The 24,683-nt window shown below is 31.4% G+C and overlaps 2 protein-coding genes, 2 long non-coding RNA genes and 1 pseudogene across 8 annotated transcripts; all 5 read left to right on the top strand.

Moving 5' to 3' along the window:
* The first annotated feature begins 1,539 nt into the window (after positions 1-1,539).
* LOC108809154 (uncharacterized) lies at positions 1,540-5,901 on the top strand. Of its 5 annotated transcripts, none has more exons than XR_008935992.1 (6): positions 1,540-1,724; positions 1,814-1,920; positions 2,077-2,789; positions 3,871-4,684; positions 4,874-5,018; positions 5,104-5,901. It is a non-coding gene; the product is annotated as an uncharacterized LOC108809154 (long non-coding RNA). The 5 variants fall into 5 exon arrangements; XR_008935993.1 differs by having other exon boundaries at positions 3,850-4,684; positions 4,877-5,018; XR_008935994.1 differs by having other exon boundaries at positions 1,541-1,724; positions 4,877-5,018; positions 5,148-5,901.
* A 5,609-nt stretch (positions 5,902-11,510) lies between these two features.
* Positions 11,511-12,416, top strand: LOC108806782 (uncharacterized). Its single transcript, XR_001942598.2, has 2 exons — positions 11,511-11,713; positions 11,897-12,416. It is a non-coding gene; the product is annotated as an uncharacterized LOC108806782 (long non-coding RNA).
* Positions 12,417-14,989: 2,573 nt separating this feature from the next.
* Positions 14,990-16,713, top strand: LOC108807864 (uncharacterized; annotated as a pseudogene).
* A 4,566-nt stretch (positions 16,714-21,279) lies between these two features.
* LOC108806378 (hydroxyproline O-arabinosyltransferase 1) lies at positions 21,280-23,696 on the top strand. The gene is made up of 8 exons (XM_018578474.2): positions 21,280-22,091; positions 22,165-22,232; positions 22,317-22,518; positions 22,607-22,704; positions 22,795-22,864; positions 23,123-23,194; positions 23,311-23,424; positions 23,511-23,696. The coding sequence occupies exons 1-8, from the start codon at positions 21,678-21,680 to the stop codon at positions 23,568-23,570; spliced, it is 1,098 nt and encodes a 365-aa protein (XP_018433976.1). The 5' UTR covers positions 21,280-21,677; the 3' UTR covers positions 23,571-23,696.
* A 447-nt stretch (positions 23,697-24,143) lies between these two features.
* LOC130496513 (G-type lectin S-receptor-like serine/threonine-protein kinase At4g11900) lies at positions 24,144-24,683 on the top strand (the record flags this gene model as incomplete). The annotated part of the gene is given in 2 exon segments (XM_056988628.1): positions 24,144-24,382; positions 24,453-24,683. Coding segments are annotated over 2 exon segments (418 nt in total), but the record flags the coding sequence as incomplete, so codon positions are not given.

The following is a 24,683-nucleotide window of genomic DNA, read 5'->3' as shown; positions in this document are numbered from 1 at the left end:
TCTACAAATGCATGAAAAAGAGAAATACATAATTGGTAGATACAACACAAAACAATGTCACTGTGACTTATGTTTAGTTTGTAAACTTTACTGAATCTTTCGAGAGAATCCAAGAGAGTATTTAAACCCAAAAAGAAATTGCATATTTGTTCTTTGTTTTTTAGATAAAGAAAAAAATTGGGTGAAAAAGAAGATAATTAGTAGAAACACATACATGAGTACGATGAGCATAACGGAGAAGATCGACCATACAAAAAGAGAATATAGAAATTTTTTGAAACTGTAACAGAAAATAAAAAAATCAAAGAAGAGAAAATATTATGAATTGTGTGTGGTAAATGGCTGCTATTTAGAAAATGCAATTAGGAATTTTCAGTGTTTTTAAAACTAGACCAATCCGATGGTTAGATCAGGTTCAACTATGAACTGGGTATATAGCCATATTGGATCTAATAATTGGTTCGACCATGAACGGATCGCGTAGCCGGATTGGATTTTAAAAGTTATTTATATTTTTATTATATATATTATATTTACTAACGTTAATTTTAAATTTTTACACTAAAAAATATATTAAACCAGATTATTGAACCAGATTTGATCCGGTCGAACCATATTTAACCGTGACCCAAAAATATTCCAGTTTAGTTTCCGGTCTGGTTTTAAAAACACTGGTATTTTTAATTGATTTGTTTTCTTTTTATTTTATGGTGATAGCATTTTATAAAATATGTAAAAATAGAAACTAAGAATGTCAATAAAAGAATCAAAATCTAATAGGCTAACAATTAGAGATATTGATTGGGACCCTGGTTAGTTCTTTGAGTGAAAGTTCTCTGGTGTAGAGTTTGGTCGAGGTAACCAGAAATAAAAGAAAGTTAAATTAATTTTTATTGTAACGTGGAAATCTCTTATATATTGTCCACTCTTCTTTATTCTCGTACAGTGTTTAGTTTTATTTTATTATTTAATTTTCTAAGGTTGTTTAATGTATACTAAAATATGATTAAATTTCTTACTTATTGATAACCGCCATATCATAGTGGTTCGTGTTTAAATAAAATTAGATATAATTATAAAAAAAAATAATGGTTCTTTAAATAAGAAAATAAACTAGAGCTGGACCCGCCCGACTGGCCGGGTGTTTTTCTCGTTTCGATAATGTAATTAAATGTTTTTTGCACCATTATATACTCTATAAAAATTATAATTCAAATGCTAACAGAAAATACATCAAATAATGTAAAATTTTGCTGTAATATAACTTCTCTAATAGTCATTAATTTTTTTTTTTAAAGAAAACGTGCATTTGATCACACAAAATTGAAAAAAAAGATAAAACAATATGACAACAAAATTGAATTAATTCATAAATATATGTGGGCTAAACTTTTTCTTAAAAAATGATAAACCCAACTTCGATAAGGTAATATAAGTTGGGCCATATGTCATTTGATCTAATTAAAATTTGTTTAAAATATCTGCTCAAATTGTCCAACTAACCCAAATGCTTTGTTTTTTTCACTAATATGACCGTTCGTATTATGAAAGGAAAAATAGATAAGGAAAGCTAAAGAAAAAAAAAATCCAGATGTCCATCTTTCTGTGAGAAAGGCGACTACAATGGAGAAAATCAAATTCATTACTCAAGATAAGTTGTTCTTTAATGGGATAACTGATTCCGTGGGGCAAGAGTGTATTGGCATGTTCCTTTACGAATCAAGGTATTTCCTTTCAAACCTTCCATCTTTTTTTTTGCTCAAAATAAGTTTTTTTTGTACTGTATTTGAAAGAAGATCGTGTGTGATTCCAGAACCAAACATGCAGAAGATGAGTGGTTGATTTGCGTGGTCAGAAAAGAGAACATACAAAAATCGATCTTCTTTTTTTCTCGGGTTAAATCGGATGTTCATTAATTTGGTGAGAATTCTCATGTCCATCAAATGAAATATATTGAAGGTTATCTTGTAATTTTTTTATTTTATTCAACATTTGCTTCAATTTATATACTCCAGAAATTTATGCTATGTCAAATAAAACTTTCTCGTGGTCATTTTTAATTTTTCTTTTGTTTAGGTGGACAAAAACACCTACGTAGAATGAGAAAGGAATTTGGACACAAGATGCAAAAATATGATAGAAGAAAAAAAATATGCAGTCGATGATGCAAACACTTGCAGTAGAGCAGCTAAGTATCATTTCATATGGTCAATATATATATCAAAATGTAGCAAATAAGATCTTGTGGTTAATTTTTAATTATATAACTGTATTGTATTGATACCTGATTTATAATGATCTCTGTGTTTCTGTATCCGTTTTTTACACTGATATAATGTTCTATAGTGACAGTTGCCTTGCAACAATGGTATAGTGTTTTCCTATCAATTGATGACTTTCTTTTGTGTAATGATATTGAACTTGCTAGTTAACGTTTTCTTTGATTCTATAAGGGAATTGTTTTGTTCTTGAGCTGTGAATTGTTTTTCGTTTTATAAAGTTTTGTTTATTTATATATTGACTCTATGTAATTGTTTAGTATAAACAGCATAGAACAATCAGTTGCATTCTAATGTTTCGTGTAATAAACATCCATTGTATAGAACAGGCTTTACATCAACAGATGACTTGCCATGCCTTAATATACATAATATATTTTGTGAACTGGAAATGATTGTATTCTGTTCTTCTCGTTTGAGTTAATCAGGGTCATTAAAGTAGTGAGAAATGAGGTAACATAAATGAAGTTTTTCTATGACGCTGAGCCACAGGAACGAAAGAAAGTCAAGGTTAGTAACTACTCTTAATCTCTTTAGATGAAAAATGGTAGAGTCATGTAGGATTTTAAATAGACTATTGAGTTAGATTGTAGTTTATTGTATAGTATCGATTGAGTAACTATGCCAAACGATAACTATAGTTGGAAAAATACATATAAAAAATCAGCAAAAAAGTTCAGATTATAGAACTAACTATTTTCAACGTTTCATCAGCGTAAGATGGATTTCGTATCCATGAGCAAATCAGTTTCACTTGAATACACCACTTATCCTTATTTGGTTTGAGATCTTTGACCAAATGAAATTTTTTTCCATAGACATGTTTGCTCTGAGGTGCGAATGAAAATAATGTGAGGAATGTGAAGAATATGAGTACATGTTGGGTAGAATATATAGTGGAGATAGAAAACCCTAGAGGAGAACAAATATCTTAACTACACTTGCAAAGCATATCACGGCGTAATAACTTCAAAGAATATTTTGTTTCTTGCGTTTTATGGTTACAAGCCTATAATATAGGAAAGACTAAGATTTGGTTGGTGTTAGTTCGAGTTTTGAGTTCAATCATATATTCAGATTTAATTAAAAAACTTAGTGGTTATGATTTGAAATAGGAAAGATAAGATTTTATGGTTGTTCCGAAATTGTAGGCTTAAAAGTGATTGAGTGTGTAGGAACAATAAATTTCCGAATTCAAGGTAGATGATTTTGTTTATGGTATGTTTTCATTTGAACCAAAGAAATAGGAAAGACTACCATTTGCTTGATTTTTATGCTTGAATTCGATAATCAATTTATAGATTTGATAATAATTGTGTTTGATCTAAAAATCTAATTTATTGTAGACATAGTTTTTATTGATAATGAATTTATACCGTAAGAAGCTTATGAAATCGATTCATTGGTTGAAAATTACTCAAAAACGTTTTTTTATATTGATAGAGTTTAAGAAACTTTTATATTTACTTGGATCATATAATTCAAAATAAAGTACCATACCAAACATTTCACTTCTTTGTAGCCGTTTTCAATTTTCTTTTGAGGTGATAATACATAAAGTTTACCACAGATTTATGTTTGTTTATGTCAGATAAAGGAGAAGTGATCCGATTTTGGAGAGATGTACAAATACATATACAATTGACATATTTCGGAGAGAGGATGACTGGATGTGGAGGAAAGTCATGCAATTTTTTAGTTACAATTAGTCATATTTGGCAAACATTTATTAGGTGGAAAAGACAATGAATTTTTTTCATTTACTTTATTAAATATTCAGTGGCATTTGGACGTAAATACTGTGCAACTTGTAGGGTAAGTCTATATGTGTACTTCTGTTTTAATAAAGTAGATAGTTGGACATAACATTTATCAATAGTTAATGATCGTGTTTTAATAAAATAGATTTAATAGAATAAATTCATATGTCAATTAATAAACTATATTTTTTTGTCAACAATTAATCTATTTATATAAAGTTGCATTTACTCTCTCCTCGTGAAGCCACCTCAGCATCTAGGTCATAAATTCGAAAGCTGATAGCATGACACGTGTCCATTTTATTTGTGCACTACGTTTCATTTAATTGAATAGTATGATCGTATCTAATATTTGGGCTTTCTCTTAAGTTTATTTGTTTTTGTGTGTATGGGCTGGGAAAGTGGTGGGCTGCGGTTGATTAAATACAGGCCCGAAACCTGAATAAAAAACCATTGGCTTCTGGGTTGTCATCTCTTTCTTCGTCGTTCAGAGACGTTTCATCTTTGTCTGAATCATTTGTGGCATCGAAACGCGCTTCTTCGTGATTAATGTCCATTACTTCAGTCACCACGATGTAGCCTTGAATGCATGCTTTGATTAGGAGTCGGTGAACCTGAGCGTATAAATATTAGATCTACTAAAAGGTCAGTCTTTATCCAATTCTCATTCCTCACAATTCCTAATAACACTAGAAATTTAGTTTTAGTATAGTGGCTAGCTTATTATAATTTCAAGGTGTGTACCTGATACAATAGCTAAGTGAGCCTCTTAGATCTTGATTTATCATGCTGTTTAATCCAATATTAGGATTTTTTTCCTTTTGTTTGGTCTAGCAGAAAAAGCTATCCAAGTAATATGAAAGATCGCCGGTGAAACATAATGATCCTGGAGGTGGATTTATATGACGTGAACCAGAGGTGCTGAACTCAAGAAGAACCTTGTTCTCTCTCGCTACAAAGCAAAGAAGAAAACTTGAAGGTAATTTTTAAACTAATCTCATCATCATATATGACCAAACAAAAACATGAATTGGACTGGTGTTTGGTCATTGTGATTAAAACAGATGCGATAAGCACGTCAGATCTGAATAATCCAAGGTTCATGTAGATATCAACACAAGAGTCAGGGTCAGAGAAAAAAAGAGAACCAACAGTGGAGCAAATAAGGTGTTCCAAAAAAAAGTGAAAGAAAAAGCTAAGAAGATCAAGAACAATCCTACCAAACTTGGCCATGGTCATTACAACGATCATGATGTGTACGAAGAAGAATATGGCAAGCACGAATCAGAGTGGCACGGTGAGCCAGATTTGTTATTTACATTTGAAAAAGACTTGCGCGTTATGTTTTTTCGACATTAACGGGTTCACTGTTTTATGTCGGAATGGCACACTGTATACTCATGGCGGTGTATCTGTTCATGTGTCACTGTGTCATCCCGGGGAAGCTAATTTCCAGGCACCGCCGAAGAGCGTTCCACCAGGGACAAATTTTTCCCATTGGTGTTTTTGGATACTTTTTATGGACACGAGAGGAGAGGATATATACTCTGGAGAAGGACGTGAGAAGAGAGGCACCGTCTCATCCTCCTAAACTACATGACATGTCGTAGAGAGAATAAATGATCGAGGCTCATCAGATGGCAAGAAAAAACGCATGTGTCTTTGTTATCCGCAACAAAGATGTAATGAGGACGTGATGTTTTTTTTAAATATTGGTTGAAGTTGCAGGCAAACCTTTGTCAAAAGTCTAAAGTCATCTGTGAATTGGCTTGAAGAGGCTGAGGAACAAAAAATTACGATGTTTCTTTTTCATTTTGCTCTGTAATCATCTTTTTCTTATAAACATATAATTTTAGAGTGTATATGTCTTTTAATTCTTTTGATTTCTGATATTCTTTTGCTGCATTTGACCTTTTAGTGGCAAGAAGCTTACTTTTCAGATGATTGTACTTTTCAGGCAAACCTTTTTGTTTCATGGGACATCTTCAACTATTGTATCTAATATGATTTTCACATACGCATTCTGGTCATGCCATATATATATGTGTATATTTATATTTAAAATGCAAAAAGATTGATTGAGTACTGATAAAACAGGTCCGATTTGAGAAAATGGCAGATGAAGGAAAGCTAAAAGTGAGAAGAGACAAGAGAGTCACGAATGTGTTGGATTTATAGCTGCTGTCTTTTCAGATTTCTCCAGAAGAATAGTGTAAGCATCAATGAGAAATCTTATTCTCTGGCAAAGAAGCTTAGAAAGAAATTCCACTCCCCGACACGAGGTCGTGTTTTAAATTTACAGCCATGGCCTGATTAATATGTTTTAGATGTAAATTAACCTGTGGTAATTTATTTTAAAAGTTTGTCATTTAGTTTGGTTGTCTTATTATTCATTTGTAAATGTTTTCCCACAGATTGGTGTTGTGGACATAGAGCACTTTGTTCTTTTGGTCAATTTTCAGTAAATTTACTATTTCTCATGATTTGTATTTAGCTAACAAGCGTATAAGAACAAAAATTAATTCATAATTGGTGTGTTATAGAAATTTCACTATGCTTATTATCATAATAAAGGTAGAACCAACTTTTTTAAAGGTAAAACAATTACATGACAATCTTTTAAATAGTAAGATAAATCATATGATTTTTTATAAAATAAAAAAAATATAAATAGTGAAAAGTAATATTATTTTAAACTGAACAAAATGTTTGTATTTTTTAGTCCGCTATTACAATAACATGTATAAATCTAACTAATATGTATATTTTTATATAAAAGAAATATATGTAAAATATAAATATAGACTATAACTGTTTTAATTATTATTAATACATCCCGCCCGTAGGACGGATCGACCCTGGTAAACTATATATAATTCCAACATATATCCATACGTTTTTATTATATGTTGTAACTCTAACTTGTTATAAAATTATTTAAATCATATTTTATGTGAAATGAGGAAAAAAAGATTTAAATTTTAAAAATTTACTATATTTCAAACATGTTTTTTTCTTTTATTTTTAAATTGATATATTTATAATATCTATTTTATTAAAACATAAGCATCATTATTTTTTGCCCTTACAAACCCTTGGCATATTACTTTTTTGCCGATGAATTTGATTTTAAATAATTTATCTAACTATATAATTGTAACGTTTTTTTTATCAAAATTATATAATTGTAATTTCTTTTGTAAAGTGAATACATATCAAATAACCTCCGCTTTTACTTCCTAATAATTGGGACCACTTCTTTCTCGTAATAATTAAAAACTGTCGACATTTGCCTATTCCACTAACACTAATTACATCATAATTTTAAGGTTAAATTCATTTATCCATCAGACCAAACATATATCAATTGGTCATGATTATATTTTAATAGTATTGATGATGATTAAAAAAATCTGAAGCAATCAGTGAATTATGCAGCTAAATTAAACCGATAAGAAAGTGACTATAAAAACGTAAAAAATCAAACATTGTTTTCCGCTTTTTTCTCATACATTACACCAACTCCATATATCAACTTCTACAGACAATTAGGGGTGCTTTCTTCTTTTTGATAGCTTTGGGAAATACCATGGTATCCATTGGTTGGTGGTGCAAATGAGTTAGTGATATTAGGGGTGGGACGGATCGAGTATCCGGGATAGATTATGATATTTGAATCCGGATCCGTAAAATTGCTACATGGATCTGGATTCGTGTCTTCCGGATATCCGGGGTTCGGATATCCGGACAAAAATCAGAATACCCGTAGATACCTAGATCCGAACATTTTTTAAAAAAGTTTTAAAATTATTTATTTAGTCTATTTAAAATTATTTTTAAAAATAAAATTGAAAGTTATTGATTTTTTAATAAAATTAAAATTTTAGTTATTATATATATAAATATATATGGTATACATATATATATATATGTATATAAATATAATTATATTTTAAATATTTTAAATATAAAATAGATCTGGATCCTGATACCCAGACCTAAAATTTCACTACTCGGATCCGTAAAAACACTATCCGGATCCGAATCAGGGCTCCCCGGATATCCGTTATTTCGAACTGGATCGGAGCGGATATCGGATCGGATCGCGAATCCGGATTTTAATTCACAGGCCTAAGTGATACCTTATATATTTTTATTCTCAGCGTTAACTTATTTTTCTTTGTGAAATTTTTAATTTCTTTTATGATTTTTAGTTGCAGAGTAATTTCTCTTCCTCAAACCAAAATGGCTGCACTCAAATCAAAGACAAAGAAGCTGGGAACACCATTTCATCTCCTCTATATTTCAAGATCGGATTAGAAGGAAGTGATGAGATGACGAGATAATATAGTATGTAACAAGAGAAGAAGAGACAAGTTATATTCTATTGAGGTCGACCAGAGTTAATGAAGAAGAATAGAAGAGAGGATAAACTCGAGTTTACCAAGAAACCTTTAACACACATGAAGTTCATGTTTTGATTAAGAGATAAGATACAAAAATATCGACTAATAAATTAATTTGTTTTTCTTTTTGTCTCTGACTGTCAAATAATTGCTGAAAAAGTTTTCAGATTGATAAATTATTAGATATCGAATTTGTGCAGCTTCTAATGACAAAATTTTCAATAGTATTCTACTATTCTATATAATAATAATAACTATCATGCTAGTATATATAAGCATGTATATGTTTATGCTCGAGGACATATTAAAACGGCTAAAAACAAAATGAAAGTAAAATAAATTTAAGTAATTTGTTAAATATGTTTACATCTATGGTCAGCCAAATATAATACCTAAATTATGAAATATATTTCTTATCAATTATTTTACGTATCTCTATAATATTATTTGAGAAGTCAGTTTCCTATGTATCGCGCTCACGTTAACTCTCACGGTGGTTGTTTACATTCATACCTTTAATGAATTAAAAATATTATATTTAAATATTATTATTGAATTTTTTATTTAGTTTTCTTTATAAATTTTTCCAAATAACTATATAATAAAAAGGAAACGTTTATAAAGTTAAAATGAATATAAAAACGAAATTATATGTATAAATAATAAGATTTCATTAAAAAGGAAAGTTCACAAAATAGTAATATTCTATTTTTCTAAAAAAAAAACTTGATAACATAAAATATACTAATAAAATACTTTCTTTATAATTATATTTTCACAAATAATCTTGATATTATAAAAAGAAATGATATTTCTTATAAAACACAATTTTAATAAGTACAACAATATATTTTCAAAGTAATAGAAATATTTTTTACATATCTATCTATTGTTTTAGATGATTACATAAAATAATTAAGAATAGTTTAGTTGACTAAAAATAGTTCATAATTAGTATTATTGAAATGTTATTTTTTCTTATATTTAGTTGATTGTAATATCTTTCATTTACAGCAAAAAAATAATTTAATAAATATTCATATAATTATTTAGAAATTATAAAAATATTTTTAATTATTGTAAATATTGATATGTCTTCATGAGCTTCCAAAAAAGTATCAGTTACTTATGTATGTAATTTTCTATAGACCATCAATTTATTTTCTAATATTTTTTTAAAAAATAACATTTAATTTGATATATATTATGAAAATACATAATGATAAATAAAATTAATTGACTTGGATTAATTATAATAAAAATAATCATACTTCCATTTTGAATATAAAAGAATATATGTAACTCAATTGAGTGACTCGACTAATCCAACTTAGATCTAAAATCATAGATTTAACTACAACTAGATCTTGACCCGCCCAACCGGGCGGGTATTTATTTTATATTTTTAGTTTTTTATTTATAAATGATATATTTGTAATATTTAAACATAAATTTAGATTGAAAATTAACATTTGTAGTTATAATAAAAATTAAAAGTTTAAAAAAATATTTTGATATAAATTTTAAAATTCCTAATTAAAATAATATAGAGATGGGTCATAATTTTTTCCAATTCCAAAATCTTAGCATTATTAACAAAAAATAAAATAATTTTTAAATAAATAAAGTATATAAACATATTTAAAATTAAAATAAATTTGTTAAAAAAAATCTTACGCCATTGTTGTTTATTTCTATAGTTTGACCCGTGGTCGTATAAATATTTCACTTCAATTTTTTTCTTTGTTCTAATGATAATATCTATATATATGTGTGTGTGTGTAAATTAATATGTACTACATAATTATTAATATAACATTTAAAAAAAATTATTTATTACTTTAAATAATTATATTATGTGATTTTAATCGTATATTATATCACAGTGTATCGTATAAAAATCTAATATTTATAACTAATTGGACTTATATTATAAAACTTAAGGAATATAGATTTGATTTCTTAATAGTTTTTAATTGATATTATCCGTTTTAATGTTTTCATAATATGTGCAAATCTTTATAAATCACGAGTTTTCCTAAACAGAAACATCTAATCCGCTGGATGAACTTCAATTTTTTTTTTAGTAAGGCAAATAGAATAATCTTAAGGTTATTGAAAACAAAAAGAATCCCATAAAATTGTAGTACAAAAAATGTAATGGGCTTGTACTAAGCTTGGGGTGAAATCTATCATAGTTAATTAGGGAAAATTTTTTAAATGAAACCAGTGGCACACTGTTGTAAATATTGGGAAGAAGTAGGGGTTATTCCCCGTTTGTACTTCACTTTTAATAGGATAGATACGAAAATAAATTTTTGTACTAATAATTTATTTTATAAATATAAATTATAGGAAGACTCAAAACACATTAACAAATGAAAATAAAATATTAACCAACTGCTACAATTTAGTTATTTTGTAAAATTATATATATGCATGAGACTTCAGAATAATATCATTATACTAATTTACATAACTTTGAATCAAACATTTTAGTTTATTTTTTATTTCATTCTAAGCATAATATATCTTAATTTATACATAGTCTTCCTAATATATATTTATATATCTAAGAAAACAACCAACCTAAATGAAAATAAGAAAATTAATTAAAATTTTAATAGATTTAGAATAAAAAATATTATAGTTGAATTCAGATAAATAGATGTAATCCAATATACCCAAATGATAGGTAAATCAACTAGATCTAATCTAACATATCTAAATCATATATCTAACTAAAATAATATAATATTATTAATATATATTATGTATAAAAATTATAAATTAATTTAAAATCAAAATTAAATAGCAATAAATTATTATATATTTACCTTATAAATGTTTATTTCCGTGCATGAGCACGGGAAAATCACCTAGTATATATATATTTTTTTTTTGGTCAACCACCTAGTATATATAAAAAATAAAATAAAATGTCATATTTTTCTCGAAAGAATTATTCAAAGAAAAATAAAAGTTGATCTTTACGGTCAAGTGGCTCATGGACAACCCAAGTCGAAATTAATATTGGCCCATATTTGACCCAAAGAATGGTTATGTCCAAATCGTCAGGCCAGCCCAGATATTAATAATGTCTAGCTAGGGTTATTGTAATTGGGGGAAAATCAGACATTTTGTTTTGGCCGTCAAATTCAGGAGAGCTCGATTCTCACCTTCTTCACCGTTGCTCTCAAGCTTCCCGTCGAAGCCGATTTCCAAACTTCCTCTTCCTTCCTCAAGCGTTTTTCACCTCTTCCTCAAGGTTTGTTACAGTCTCTGCTCCAACACTTGAATCTGATATCGCTTGGACTCATCTTTCTAGAATCGATAGGTCATTGAGAAATTAAACCTATAGTTTTTGCTTCTCCGCTGATTTGCTTTCTTAGGATTTCGGATCTTAGTGAATCTGCCTCATATAGATCTCGTTTGTGTTTTTGGGTCGTAGAACTGAGGTCTTGTTCTGTCACGAATAGACACTTAACCCTCGTTAGAACTGAGGTCTTGCTCTGTCGTGATATGTGTTCTGTAAGAGGATTTGGCTTTTGGAGTTTAGTAGTTGTCAGATTGGAAGGTTGACAGTCTAATGCCGGATCAGGAGAACGGTGTGTCTTTCTAGTTGGATTAGTTTTATCAGTTCTATTTGATTATGTTCGTTTTTTCAAGATATGGTCTACAACCTCAAGCTATTTATTAGTCGAACAGAGAAGCCGATGAGACACATACGACATGTTTGGTTTGTTCTTTTTCAAGTGATAGGACACTGTTGTGTTTCTTTTACAGTCTAGATGTGTACTCTTTTTCTCTTCGGAAATTTATCTATTACCCCGCCGTATTGGTGTGCGTGAACTTTTTTAAGTTTTTTTTTTTTTACTTGAACTGTTTAAGTTTCTTTTGTATCCATTAATACCTTTATGATAAATGATATTGTATCGTCGAATGACTATATGGAATAAAATTATTTTTCAGTGTCAGAAAAAAAATTACTGAATAAAAAGAGTAAAAGACAAAAGCTCTAATGCTTTTCTGTCTCTTATTTGTAAGTTATTGAATCAAAAACCAGCGTTAACTTGTCCCCTGAATCGTCCACAAGAGAAAGAAAGGTGTTCTCTGAATCAACGATTTACAAAGGATTCTCAGACTCAACAATTTTTTTTCTTAATATTAAACTTTTTCAAGATGCAAAACTACCAGAGAGAGAGAGAGAGATGACGAAGATCTATCTCATTTAACCACCGTAGATGATGAAGGGAGATTAGCGCTGGAGAAGGAGACCCTAATGGCCGTTTAATGTAATTGATCCCCCCCCCCCGGTTGGTGGGGAGAGTTAAGATGTAAGTGGAGATAAAAAGTTTAAGTTTTAGAATTTTTACCCATATTAAAAAATATTAATATTAATTAGTAACGTATTAATTTTGTAATTCAATATTTTTATAATTTTAGACCAGTATAAAATTATGTTTCTTGAAATTTATTATTAAGTAATGTATTGAAAATGTAAAAACTATATCTTTTGAAATATTTTTTTCCTTAAAATGTAATTTTTTTTTGGAACGCAAAAAGTAATCAGTAAAAAATATTTGTAAAAATTTGTTTACTAACAATTTTTTTTCTTGGTCAGATGCGTTCTACAGATAGTCCTCCACAGATTGCGGACTATCCGGCACCAGAGTACTGGTTTCTAGTCGCTCTGATTATCCTGGTAGCTTTCCTGCTGTCAGTGTTAGTCTACTTCTGGTGCAGGGACTATCAGTCTACTGACGACAGGAGTTCTTCAGACTCAGCGGGAGACATTGAGATGTTTTGAGACATCTACCGCTGCTATCTTATATGATGTATAATTTCTTTAAAAAAAACTTATATCTGTTGTATTAGTTGTTGAATCTTATCTATTATAAATTTAAATGTCTAATTTAATACTTATTTTCTGATTTTAAATTTAATTTCGCACCGGCTTTTATAGTTTCTGATTCGCAGTTACAAATCTGATCTATTAGATTCTTTTAGTTGAAATTTTGGGCTTACCCAATCGTTATGTATATTGCGTTGTAGACACAAATCACATAGTTGATTTTCGTTCCTATCTGGATATTGAGAATTCATCAGACTTTTAAACTTCTTCTACTTTCATATATTTTAATATTTTGGATTCCTGTATAATCTAGATGTTGCTGCTTTGATTAAGAAACTCATCATATTTATAGTACTACAGGTTGTTCATAGTTAGCCTCATTAGTTACCATTAGCAATAAACACTACACTTATCAGAAGAGATCATTTGTGTTACATGATTGTATCAGACAGGAAGTATATCTATTATTAGCTTCCTTTATTGGTTCATCATGGGAAGTTGAGTAATGTTTGTGTATTATACATTAGTGCAGCATATTTTGGGTTATGATGGTGTAATCTAGACATAATAATGTCTACCATAGGGATTTGAAAGAGAAGAAAAGCCTTGCTATGGAGGCTGAGAAGTTAATGCCATCATCACCGCATGAGGTTTCTATCTCATTCTCACTCACAATCAAAATTTTCAAACACCGAGTGATCTAACTCTTTTCTTTAAATTGTATTGGGTACGAAGATGCTATGATGATATTGACTGTTCAGTAGCACAACATGCTATGATGATGGATCAGTCTAAGTCACCGTATGAGTATCTTTGACTTTGACCAGTCAAAGGTTTACTTAAGAGAGAGCAGTAAGAATCGTTGGAGTCAAGGGAGAAACAGTTCGAGTCAAGCCGTGTGTTTTGTTGGGACAGAAGTGCTCCGGTTGCGGCTGAAGAATAAGCTCGTGTGAAGTGTCATGTCATGTGGTAGCTAAAGGTATAAGCTTTCGTATCTTGCTGCAGATTAGCTTGGTTTTTTGAAGCTATGGTGACACAAAGAACTTGGCGGGAAAGATGATACTCTTGATGAAAACTGATGGTTAAAATCAGTATTGGAAACATACAGTTTCTGGTTCTTATGATTCAAAGTAGATGAATCTAAGGAAGATGGATAAGCTGGCTATAGGGAAGCTCAGGCGTGGATACACAAAGTTTAAGGTCTTCATAGGAGGTCTCATATCTGTACTTCTGTGTTACTCTTTATTAAGTTTCAGAATTTCGGTCTGCAGCAGAGGTGGGACTTATGAAATCGAGAATGGTGAAGTACATGGTTGATAACAGGAGGCATGAGTTCTGATATGGTCAAGTCAGAACGAGATATTGTGGTGTATTGAGTTGAGTGAGGTAAGGGTATAAGAGTTTTAACAGCTTGTCAGAAGTTGGTATGACTAAGACATTTCAGTGTCTGATCCACTTTGGTGGATTAATGCTAAAAGTGGAAGCTTCGTTCAGATTAGAGTTGTTGAGATCTTCTGGTACAAATAACTAGTTTGAGTGACTGTGGTATGAAGAACTTGTGTCAAGTAGCTGACAAAAGTTCAAGGGATGAACCATGTATATACAGTCAAAGTCTTAAGACTGATAGAAGATCCACGTAAGGAGAAGTGAAGCTGAAGGTTGATTAAGTGTGAAAGCTCAGTGCAAAGCATGCTACAGGAAAGAGTTGGTGAGCTTGGAGAGGTTATGGTTCAAGTCCGAGAAAGGTTAAGATGCAAGGACCAAAGGTTTTTTGGTGGATTATGCACACTGGTATGTGTTGCAGGTTTGTTACAGTGGAAGACACACATCATGAGCTCGAGGTGGAAAGCTTCTGGTGGAGAAAGAAGGTTCCAGATCTGTTGGATTAGAAAGTCACATGACCATCACGTGCGAACAGAGATTGAGAGAGAGCATTAGCTTGTATAGCTTGGGGGTCTCTTGGGTTTCTATTCTCTTATCTCCTTCTTGATTCTTCTTCTTGTAAGGTTGATCGGGTTGTGATCAACGGGTGAGTGATCTTCATGTACGGCCACGCCGGAGGCAGTTTCCGGTCGATCTATCTAGCCGGATGTAGCCGTTAGTTAACACGGTGAACCGGGTCATATCGCTTGTGTTCCTCGCTAGAAGCTAGGTTTTTTGAAGTTTATCAATGGTGATCAAAGGGGTTTGATTCTCAACATCTCGCGACTCCATTAATGTCTGCTACCTTCCCTCAATTCTTCAATCACTAGGATCTGATTCTATTCACAGTCTCTGATCTTCGCTTCTTCAGCTCTTCTTCCCTGTATATGTCTGGTGGTGAGCTCTTATGTTATAGCTTTGATCAGATTTACATTGTTTCTTTAGCTTCAAATTAGTTATGGAAACATTAAAAATATAAAAGATTGTCCTTTTTCAGTAGATGATTGTGTTTCGATTGGTCATCGGTTCTGACTCTCTTCTTTTTTTTTTTCAATCAATCAAAAATTTTGAGCTTTTCTAGTCCTCAGCAGTCTTAGATCTCTTGAAAGTGTTAGTCTTTTCATCACATGTACAACTGATGTTAGATTTGAGAGTAGTAAAAGATTCAATTTTGATGTGGGGCTCTGCTTTTAACGATGTAGTGAAGATACATATATGTATGATTGATTATAGTACTTGTGTGCAAAGTCTTTAGCTTCTTGATGCTAAAGAGCGTGTGTTTGAAAACTCTGATGATGCAGGGTTTAGTGTTTAAGGCATTTGCAGGGGAACAAGCAATGATGGACCTAACGAAGCTGAAGCCTCCACAGATCACTTTGTGTCATCAGACCCGTGTGCTCCATCTTGATGATTTCTTTACAAATCATCGGGTTTTATCCTTCTTGGTTGAGCTGGACGTTCACTACCGTTCTCAACCTCTCGGTTTCTCTGGCGCTTTATTCTCTTGTGATCTTCTACCACTACCATGTGTTTTGCTAAGGAGCTTGCTCCTCACAGTCCACTCGCAAAGTTCCTCTGCATCAAAGGGATTGTCTTCTTTTGCTTTTGGCAGGTGAACTAATGTTTTATATAACCAGTAAAACCCCTCAAAGCATTGGGATTCAAATGTTCATGGAGATTCTTGTGAGACTGCAGGGGATAGCACTAGACATTCTGGTTGCAATGGGAGTGATCAAGTCTCATCATTTCTGGTAGGAGGTAGAACAGATCCAGGAAGCTCTTCAGAATTTGCTGGTATGTTTAGAGATGGTTATCTTCGCTGCGGTTCAGAAGCATGCGTATCACGTTGGTCCTTATAGCGGCAAGACAAAGAAGAAACTCGATAAAAAGACTTGAGTGATCTTGAAACTTTTGCTTGTCACGATTGGGTTAAGAGACAATAAATAATGTTTTTGAGATACCATCATTTATCATACAATAATGTTAAACAACCACCACACTCTTCTCAAGTTTTGTTTGGCAAAGTTGTTCTTAACACTGCTAAATCATTGATATGCCTACAAATATTGCTAATATGATGGGTGTTCAAAAAAAAATTCGTGACAGACAAATGCATCAACAACTGAAAGCTGATTTGGTTGGCGTTAATTTGGACGTGATGAAAACAACAACTAAGCTCGGATGTTTCTTTCTAATTTTTCTCATTTATTTTAGTAATCTTTGTTTTTATGTTTTTATTTTAAATCCTATGTTGAAAATGTTATCTTTTAATATGTTTTATGTAATAAATAAATTTTATCTTAAAAGAAAGTTTATAATTTTTTTTAAGAATCTTAATTAAGAAATTATCATTGGAAGCACAAAATCGAACAGTTTTTTAATAGAGTTATTAAACCCACTAATGTACACTTATATTTAAATAATGATTAAGAAATCCATTAAGGATTATGGGGATAATCATGTTTTGAATATTTTAATTCAGTTAGTTGTTACATTGATTATGTGACTGCTTTAGATTGTGATTGATTTTGATGAGCATGTATTTTAACTGGTTGCATATGCAAAATTATTCTTGTAAAAATGTCATATTTTAAATAATCTCGAAGAGTTAATTACTAGTCGGGTTTGTGTATTTTTTAGGTATTTTTTCTCTCTTAGGTGTTTATTTCCTAATTAAAATTGACCCTTCAGACTTTATTTATACCAGTTTATATTTTCTTTTCAATAATCTATAAACAATTATAATGTATAACATATATATGTTCATTATATATTTTGTTATTTACATATAATTATATATTTATTATATTTACTACTATGATGTTATTTATAATATGTCTACCGTATATTTGAATATATGTTCAGATGTTGGGGGTGATTGGTAGAAGCTGTGGACAGCCATTTTAATTTCTACAGCCCTTTTTTAAAGCAATCATGTTTTTATTTTCAAATTTGAATCTAAAACCAAAACATTATAAAAAGAAATATATTAGCTTTAGACAGCATTTTCTCTAGAGATTTTATTTAGTGCTCTGAAAATTCTCTACATCAAAATAAAACTAAAGCCAAAGCTAAAAATCTAAAGTCTAAATCTTAAGAGTAAAAAATAGAAAGCCACAGCCTCTACCAATCATCCCCGCTATATATTGATTAACTGATCGGCTAGCGTGTAACGTACTTTAGTGTTACTTTAGAACACTGATATTTACATATAGAATTTGATTGTCCATATATCTTTTCTCTACAGGTTTTTTGCTTATCTTTTTTACTATTTTCTCTTTATTTTTGCTTGTTTTCATTTTTTGTTTATTAACAGACTGTGGAGGATAATCTTATTTTGCTAAAAACATATCTCTCTAATAATTAAGTCATCAATTTTTTTTAAAAATTATAAGGGATTATGACCAATAAAACAAACAATGTCCATTGTAACTTCCATACTATATTAATAATCAGTAAAAATATTACTAATATAGATTTGTTTACTAACTTTTTGCTTTTGTTTCTTAGATGGGATTAGTAGATAGTCCCACTCCCACCTGATTTTACTGACAACTCCACCTGCTAATTATAATATGCCGCGGGATAGCCTACAGTTGCTGAAAGCGCCAACAGACATCTCCAAGCATCTTTCTTGACGGGTACATCGAGATGTACTGACTATTGGGTAAGTTATTGAATCAAAAACCAGCGTAAACCTGTTACTGGTGTTCTCTGAACCAACTATTTATAAGGTGTTCTCAGACTCGACAAACCTTTTTTTTTAATATTAAACTTAGTCAAGATACAAAAAACTTTTATACAATATACAACAGTGAAACCTCTATAAATTAATAATGTTGGGACTACACCAAAAAACTATAATTTTTTTATTAATTTATAGAAATTATTAATTTATCGAGATACTAATTGAACCAAAAATTCAATTTGAAACTATGAAATTATATTAATTTATAGAGATATTAATTTATAGATTATTAATTTAAAGAGGTTATACTGTATGTGATATTTTTAACCGTATAAACGCTATACAATAATTTTTTCATGTTTTTCGAAAAGTTTGCACCATATCAAGAAGTATGTATGAACCCCTTTTAGATTTCTTAGTAATGCAACCATGACTGAAACAGTAGCTGACTTGGAGTTGAATGAGACTGATACTGAACTAGGAGTTGGAAAGCGGCTGAATGAGAGTGACACTGAAGAGGAGCAAGATGAGCTTAACCAGATTGATACTCAAAGCGTGATGGGCTTAGCTGGATTTGATAACTTTTGGGCCAATTTTTCACATGGATCAGATGCATTTTACCCAGCCCAAACCAATCAAGACAGGGATCCATTCTGCTTGTCTAAGAGCCGAGTTACTAGATCACAAACTAAAAGAAATCAATTGCTGATTTGGTTTACACTGAACCAGATGGAAATCAAGCCAATGAACGAAGCCAAATCCTCACTTATTCAGTCTTTGGACTTGCTTAAGTTTTATTACTTCTTATTTTCGATTTTCTCAAGTATTATGACCTTTCAACTTATTTTCCTTCTTTTTTACTACTTAAACTCTTTAAGAACTCTCTAAAGTTTCATTCACCTTTTTTTATAAAAATTCTCTCTAAATATGTGAATCCTTGTTCATCTATAAACATTGATTGCTACTCTTTAAGAACTCTCTAAAGTTTCATTCACTTTTTTTTAATCAAAATTCTCTCTAAATCTTTGAATCCCTTGTTCATCTATAAACATTGATTGCTAGGAGTTCATTCTCTGCAAGCAAAACTTGTCTTTGATCATAAACTGAGTTCATTCTCTTGTTCTTAGACATATCTACACAAGATCTGATCAATCCATTGATCATTTTTAAAGATCATCCCATCAATCCATCCATCAACCCATATCTCTCTCAACCCATCAGATCTTCCTTCAAAAAGAATCAGGGACAAAAGAGATCTCATCATGAGGGATCTATCAAGTGGTATCAGAGCAGATTTGAAGGCTCTTGATCTAGGGTTTGATTATAAACTTTTCAATTTCTGTTCTTTGTTTTGGGAATCTGTTTTCTATTCTTTGCAATATTTTCCGCAACTTTCTCAAAAATCTCTTATCTTTCTATTTGTATAATCTGCAAGAGGGCCAACCAGTTAAAAAAATTTGAAAAAGTTGAAAAGAAATCCAACTTGGCTGAAGAAAAATCCAGTCTGGCTAAGGAAAAATCAGCACTGGTGGTAAAGCCTCTTGCAAACAAAAATCTTGCAATATGTTTATCTCTTTCTTCTGTTTTGGGGTTGGGGTTTGTTCTCTAAAGCTTGATCTTTGTTTGTTGCTGAGCTATTGGATTCACTGAGAAAACTCAATGGAAAAAAAATACAAGAGAGAAACACTTGAGAGATTGTGAGGCTTTGGCTATTCATATATGTGCTAAATTTTCTTGTTGAGATTGTAGCAGGAAACCATGGCTGGCGATGTCAGTAAAAGAAAGAAGGCACCAACTGTGACCTTGGATAAATTTCAGATGGAAGCAATGATGTCTGAGATCATGAAGAGAATGAAAAAGACTAATCTTTTACAAAAGAAACATGCTGATGATTTCTTTGGTAATGTTTCTCAGGTTCATAAGGAAGCTAAGATCATATAAATCCAATTTAAATAGGTTGATGCATATAGCTTGGCTTGAAGCATGCTAGTAACCAATAAAACATATTATCTAGCAACACCAGAATAGTAGTTGTATATGCTAATCTTTTTGTTTGCCTTAAATCTTTCTCATTCTTGTTCAAAATTTTTGATTAAAAATATACAAAAACAGCTAACTAAAAGTACCATAATCAAAATTTATTTTATCAAACAAGTATTTTATTTTTAAGCTCTCATATTCTCCAAAAATAAAAATATATCTTACTAATGATGATAATTCATAAAAATTACTTTAGTTGCCAAAGTAATTATATTTTTTTATAAAAAATTACTTTTACGGAAAATACTGATTTTAAGGAAAATGAATCAAATATAGTATAATTTTCAGCCTCACTATCCTAGCCGCAGAATCTTATTTTCTAGCTTCGAAGGGACTCTTAAAGTTCATCGAATCTTTACCAAATTTTCCTTCTCATTTTCCTCAACTGATTTTGATTTTCTCCATCTCCAATCAAGTTTCCAAGTTTTGATTTCTCTCTTTGATAAACCTAATGTACAATGGGGTTGTTGAACAATTCATTCAACAATTTAACTAATGCAATGACGGTGTTGAAAAAGAAAAAAAATATTAGATAAATTAAACTAAGCTGAAATAAGTTAGGCCATTAACATCGCATGTCATATTACTATTAGTTGTTGTGATTTTGGGTATTTTTTATTTCCCCTGGTTATTTAAAAACTCTTTTCTATAATAAATTAATTTATTATGTATATCTTTATACATCAAAAATTTTCTTTTTTATACTCTATAAATAGAAATTTGTTTTATTTGATTTGGATATATAATGAAATGATGAAAGTAAAATAAAAATATGAAATATAATAGTAGAATAAAGTGTTTTGAATTTTTTTTAAACAAAAACTATTGTAAAATATAAAACTTAAACATGTTAAATATGATGGGGAAAAAAGAAAATGATGTGGAATATAAAAATGTAAAAGTTGGGTGTTGAAAACAATCACCATTGTACAAACAAACACAAACACTCATGTGTGTCCTATCCCCACATCCTAGACCCGGATCCAGTATCCTAGTCAGCAACGATCAGTAGCAGCAAACCAAGGTAACAAGGGTAACCATTATAAACCGACCAAAACCAAAATCAATTCACAACTTAACCATACCCAAACCATAAACCGAAGTAGAAAAAAAGAAAGTCAGCCTTTATTGTTGTCTTCTCCTACAATCATCACCAACTACTACTAGAGCAGAAGGTAAAGACGACGACTTTGAACAACTCTGCTCTCTCTCTCAAATCTCAAAAAAATGGGTTGCGGTGGAACAACTCTGTTCTACCCACTCCTCATAACCCTCTCCGTCGCCCTCATCACATACAACATCATCATCTCCTCCAACACTCCTCTCAAGCAAGGCTTCCCCTCCTCCTCCTCCCTCTCCTCCTCCTCCATCATCGACCCAGTCATCGAGCTTCCACGTGGCGGATCCAGAATCCGAAACGAGAGAAGGCTCTTCCACACGGCCGTGACGGCCTCAGACTCAGTCTACAACACGTGGCAATGCAGAGTCATGTACTACTGGTTCAAAAAGATCCGAGCTTCCTCCGGACCCGGATCCGAAATGGGCGGGTTTACCCGGATCTTGCACAACGGCAAACCCGATCAGTACATGGATGAGATTCCCACTTTCGTCGCTCAGCCTTTACCACCTGGGACGGATCAGGTTAATCAAAGTTTCGATTTTTATTTCTTTTTTTTTAATTCGGACATTGATTTGAGGTTTTGTCTGAAAACAGGGTTATGTTGTGTTGAACAGACCATGGGCGTTTGTACAATGGCTTCAACAAGCTGACATTAAAGAAGAGTAACAAAGATTGCTTTTGTGTTTGTTTGAACACTTTGTTTGGTAATTTAACTTAAGAGAGTGATGTTTTGTGTTGTGTGGCAGTTATATACTTATGTCTGAGCCTGATCACCTAATTGTCAAACCTATACCGAACCTAGCTAAAGATGGGTATGGAGCTGCGTTCCCTTTCTTTTACATCGAACCTAAAAAGTATGAGAAGGTGTTGAGGAAGTATTATCCGGAAGAGAGAGGGCCTGTGACCGATATTGATCCCATAGGGAACTCTCCTGTCATTGTCGGAAAGGTTTGCTTTTTTTTCTTCTTTTGTTCCTGAACATGTTGTTGCGTCAGATTTTTTCAGAATGGTGTTATGGTTTTTTTTTTTTTGCTAGGAAGCTTTGGAGAAGATTGCTCCAACTTGGATGAATGTTTCCTTGGCTATGAAGAAGGATCCTGAAGCTGACAAGGCTTTTGGTTGGGTTCTTGAAATGTAAAAAAAAAATCTTCTGATAGAACTGTTTTGTTTTTTTATAATAAATCTGTTATTCAGATAGTAATTTTTGTTATCTTTTGTGTATAGGTATGCTTATGCTGTTTCATCTGCATTGCATGGTGTTAGCAATATTCTACACAAAGACTTCATGATTCAGGTAACGCTATAGACACACTTTATTAAGCATGTTGCAGTTATGAATGGAGGAGACAAAAGTGTCTTACCATGGTTATAGAAAATGATATTCAGTTACTATATATATGTATGAACAAGTACAATACAAAATAAATAATTTAATTGCAGTGTTCAAATAAATTATATTATTGCTTGTTACATGGATAAGACGTTGTTTTTGATGCATTAACTAACCAGGTGATTAACTTTGGTTTGGTTGTGTTTGTGGTAATGAATGAAGCCTCCATGGGACACAGAGGTTGGTGACAAGTACATCATACACTACACTTATGGATGTGACTATGATATGAAGGTAATGATTTGACATTTAAAAACAAAGAGACAAAAAAATAAAAAATAAATACAAACTTGATTATTGAGATTGGCATGAGTCTCTCTAACTTAAATCATGGTTGTTTGTGATTTCAGGGTAAGTTAACCTATGGGAAGATTGGGGAATGGAGGTTTGACAAAAGATCGTATGATAGCACACCGCCACCAAGGAACCTTACAATGCCCCCACCTGGTGTTTCACAGAGTGTGGTACGCATTTACCTATGATTACACCGTAATATATCTACATATCGTTACAAACAGAGCTCAGTTTTCTTCATTTGATGTATTGGCAGGTAACATTAGTGAAGATGGTGAATGAAGCTACGGCAAACATTCCAAACTGGGGAGAATAGAGACTTAGAGAGAACACGGTTTTATTTATTGAACAGATATCTTATCTGTATCTCTTCAAAATATGTTGTGGTTACGTTTGTAAGATATATAGCTTCTCAAACAAAGCCTGTCTGGCATTTTACATCTCTGATTAAGTACTGGTTAGGCCTGGATGTTTATAACCGAACCTAAACCAAAAATTCGATTTGAATATTAAAAAAATATCCAAACGGGCTATAAATGCTAAGTATATATTTTTTGTTCGGGTGCAATTAGAATTTGAAATATTTAAAATTAGTTAAATCTACTGAATTTTTATATACTGTAAGATGTTTTAGAGTATTTTAAAGATTTTTTTAGTTTTCTTAGCGAATTTTGTCTTGTTATTTCGAATACCTTTAGTTGGTTTAGGTAGTTTGACAAGTCTTAAATCAAATTTTTTTTTTAATATTCCTGTGTCAGTTTCAATAATTTTGTCTTCTTTATAGTTCGAATACTTTTAGTTAATGTGAACAAACAGTCAAAGTCTTCTACTTTGTTTCTTGCTCTTGTTTTTTCAACGTGCCATAGTTGACTAGTTGACTTACAGGTCTAATTGTGTAACTACTAAAGGTTGCTACACAAACCTCTGAACTTGTGGTTCATATGAACATGGACACCTGCAAGAAGAATGTATTCTCCATCTTCCATGGATTCTTGATGATGTTCCTCTCCCTCCAATTGCTGGAGGTTTCTTCTAATAGAATCTCCACCAATCAATCTCTTTCAGGATACCAGACCATTTTTTCTAGTGGTGATGTTTACGAACTTGGCCTCTTCACACCAGAACCCGGTATGTCTAATTACTTCTTCACAACTTTAAAATCTTCTTACAAATCTCAAATGTAAGTTTCTTCTTCAAGATGATTTTATAGCTATGGGAGATGAGCTTACTTCGACATCTACCAAGTTGTGGCAGAGTTTTGATGTTCCACAATGTCTCATCTCGTGGAATAGCACCAAAGATCCATCCCCGGGTCACTACTCTCTCAAGGTTGACCACAACACAAGAAATACTCTCATGATCATGGTTTCAGATGGATCTAAATCATGTTGGTCGAGTGGCCCGTGCTATGGATCCGAACAAAGATGTA

This window comes from Raphanus sativus, chromosome 6 (genome assembly GCF_000801105.2).
Source record: "Raphanus sativus cultivar WK10039 chromosome 6, ASM80110v3, whole genome shotgun sequence".
Taxonomy (NCBI): Eukaryota; Viridiplantae; Streptophyta; class Magnoliopsida; order Brassicales; family Brassicaceae; genus Raphanus; species Raphanus sativus.
Note: the sequence above shows the minus strand (reverse complement) of the source record. Positions and strands in the feature narration are given on the sequence as shown.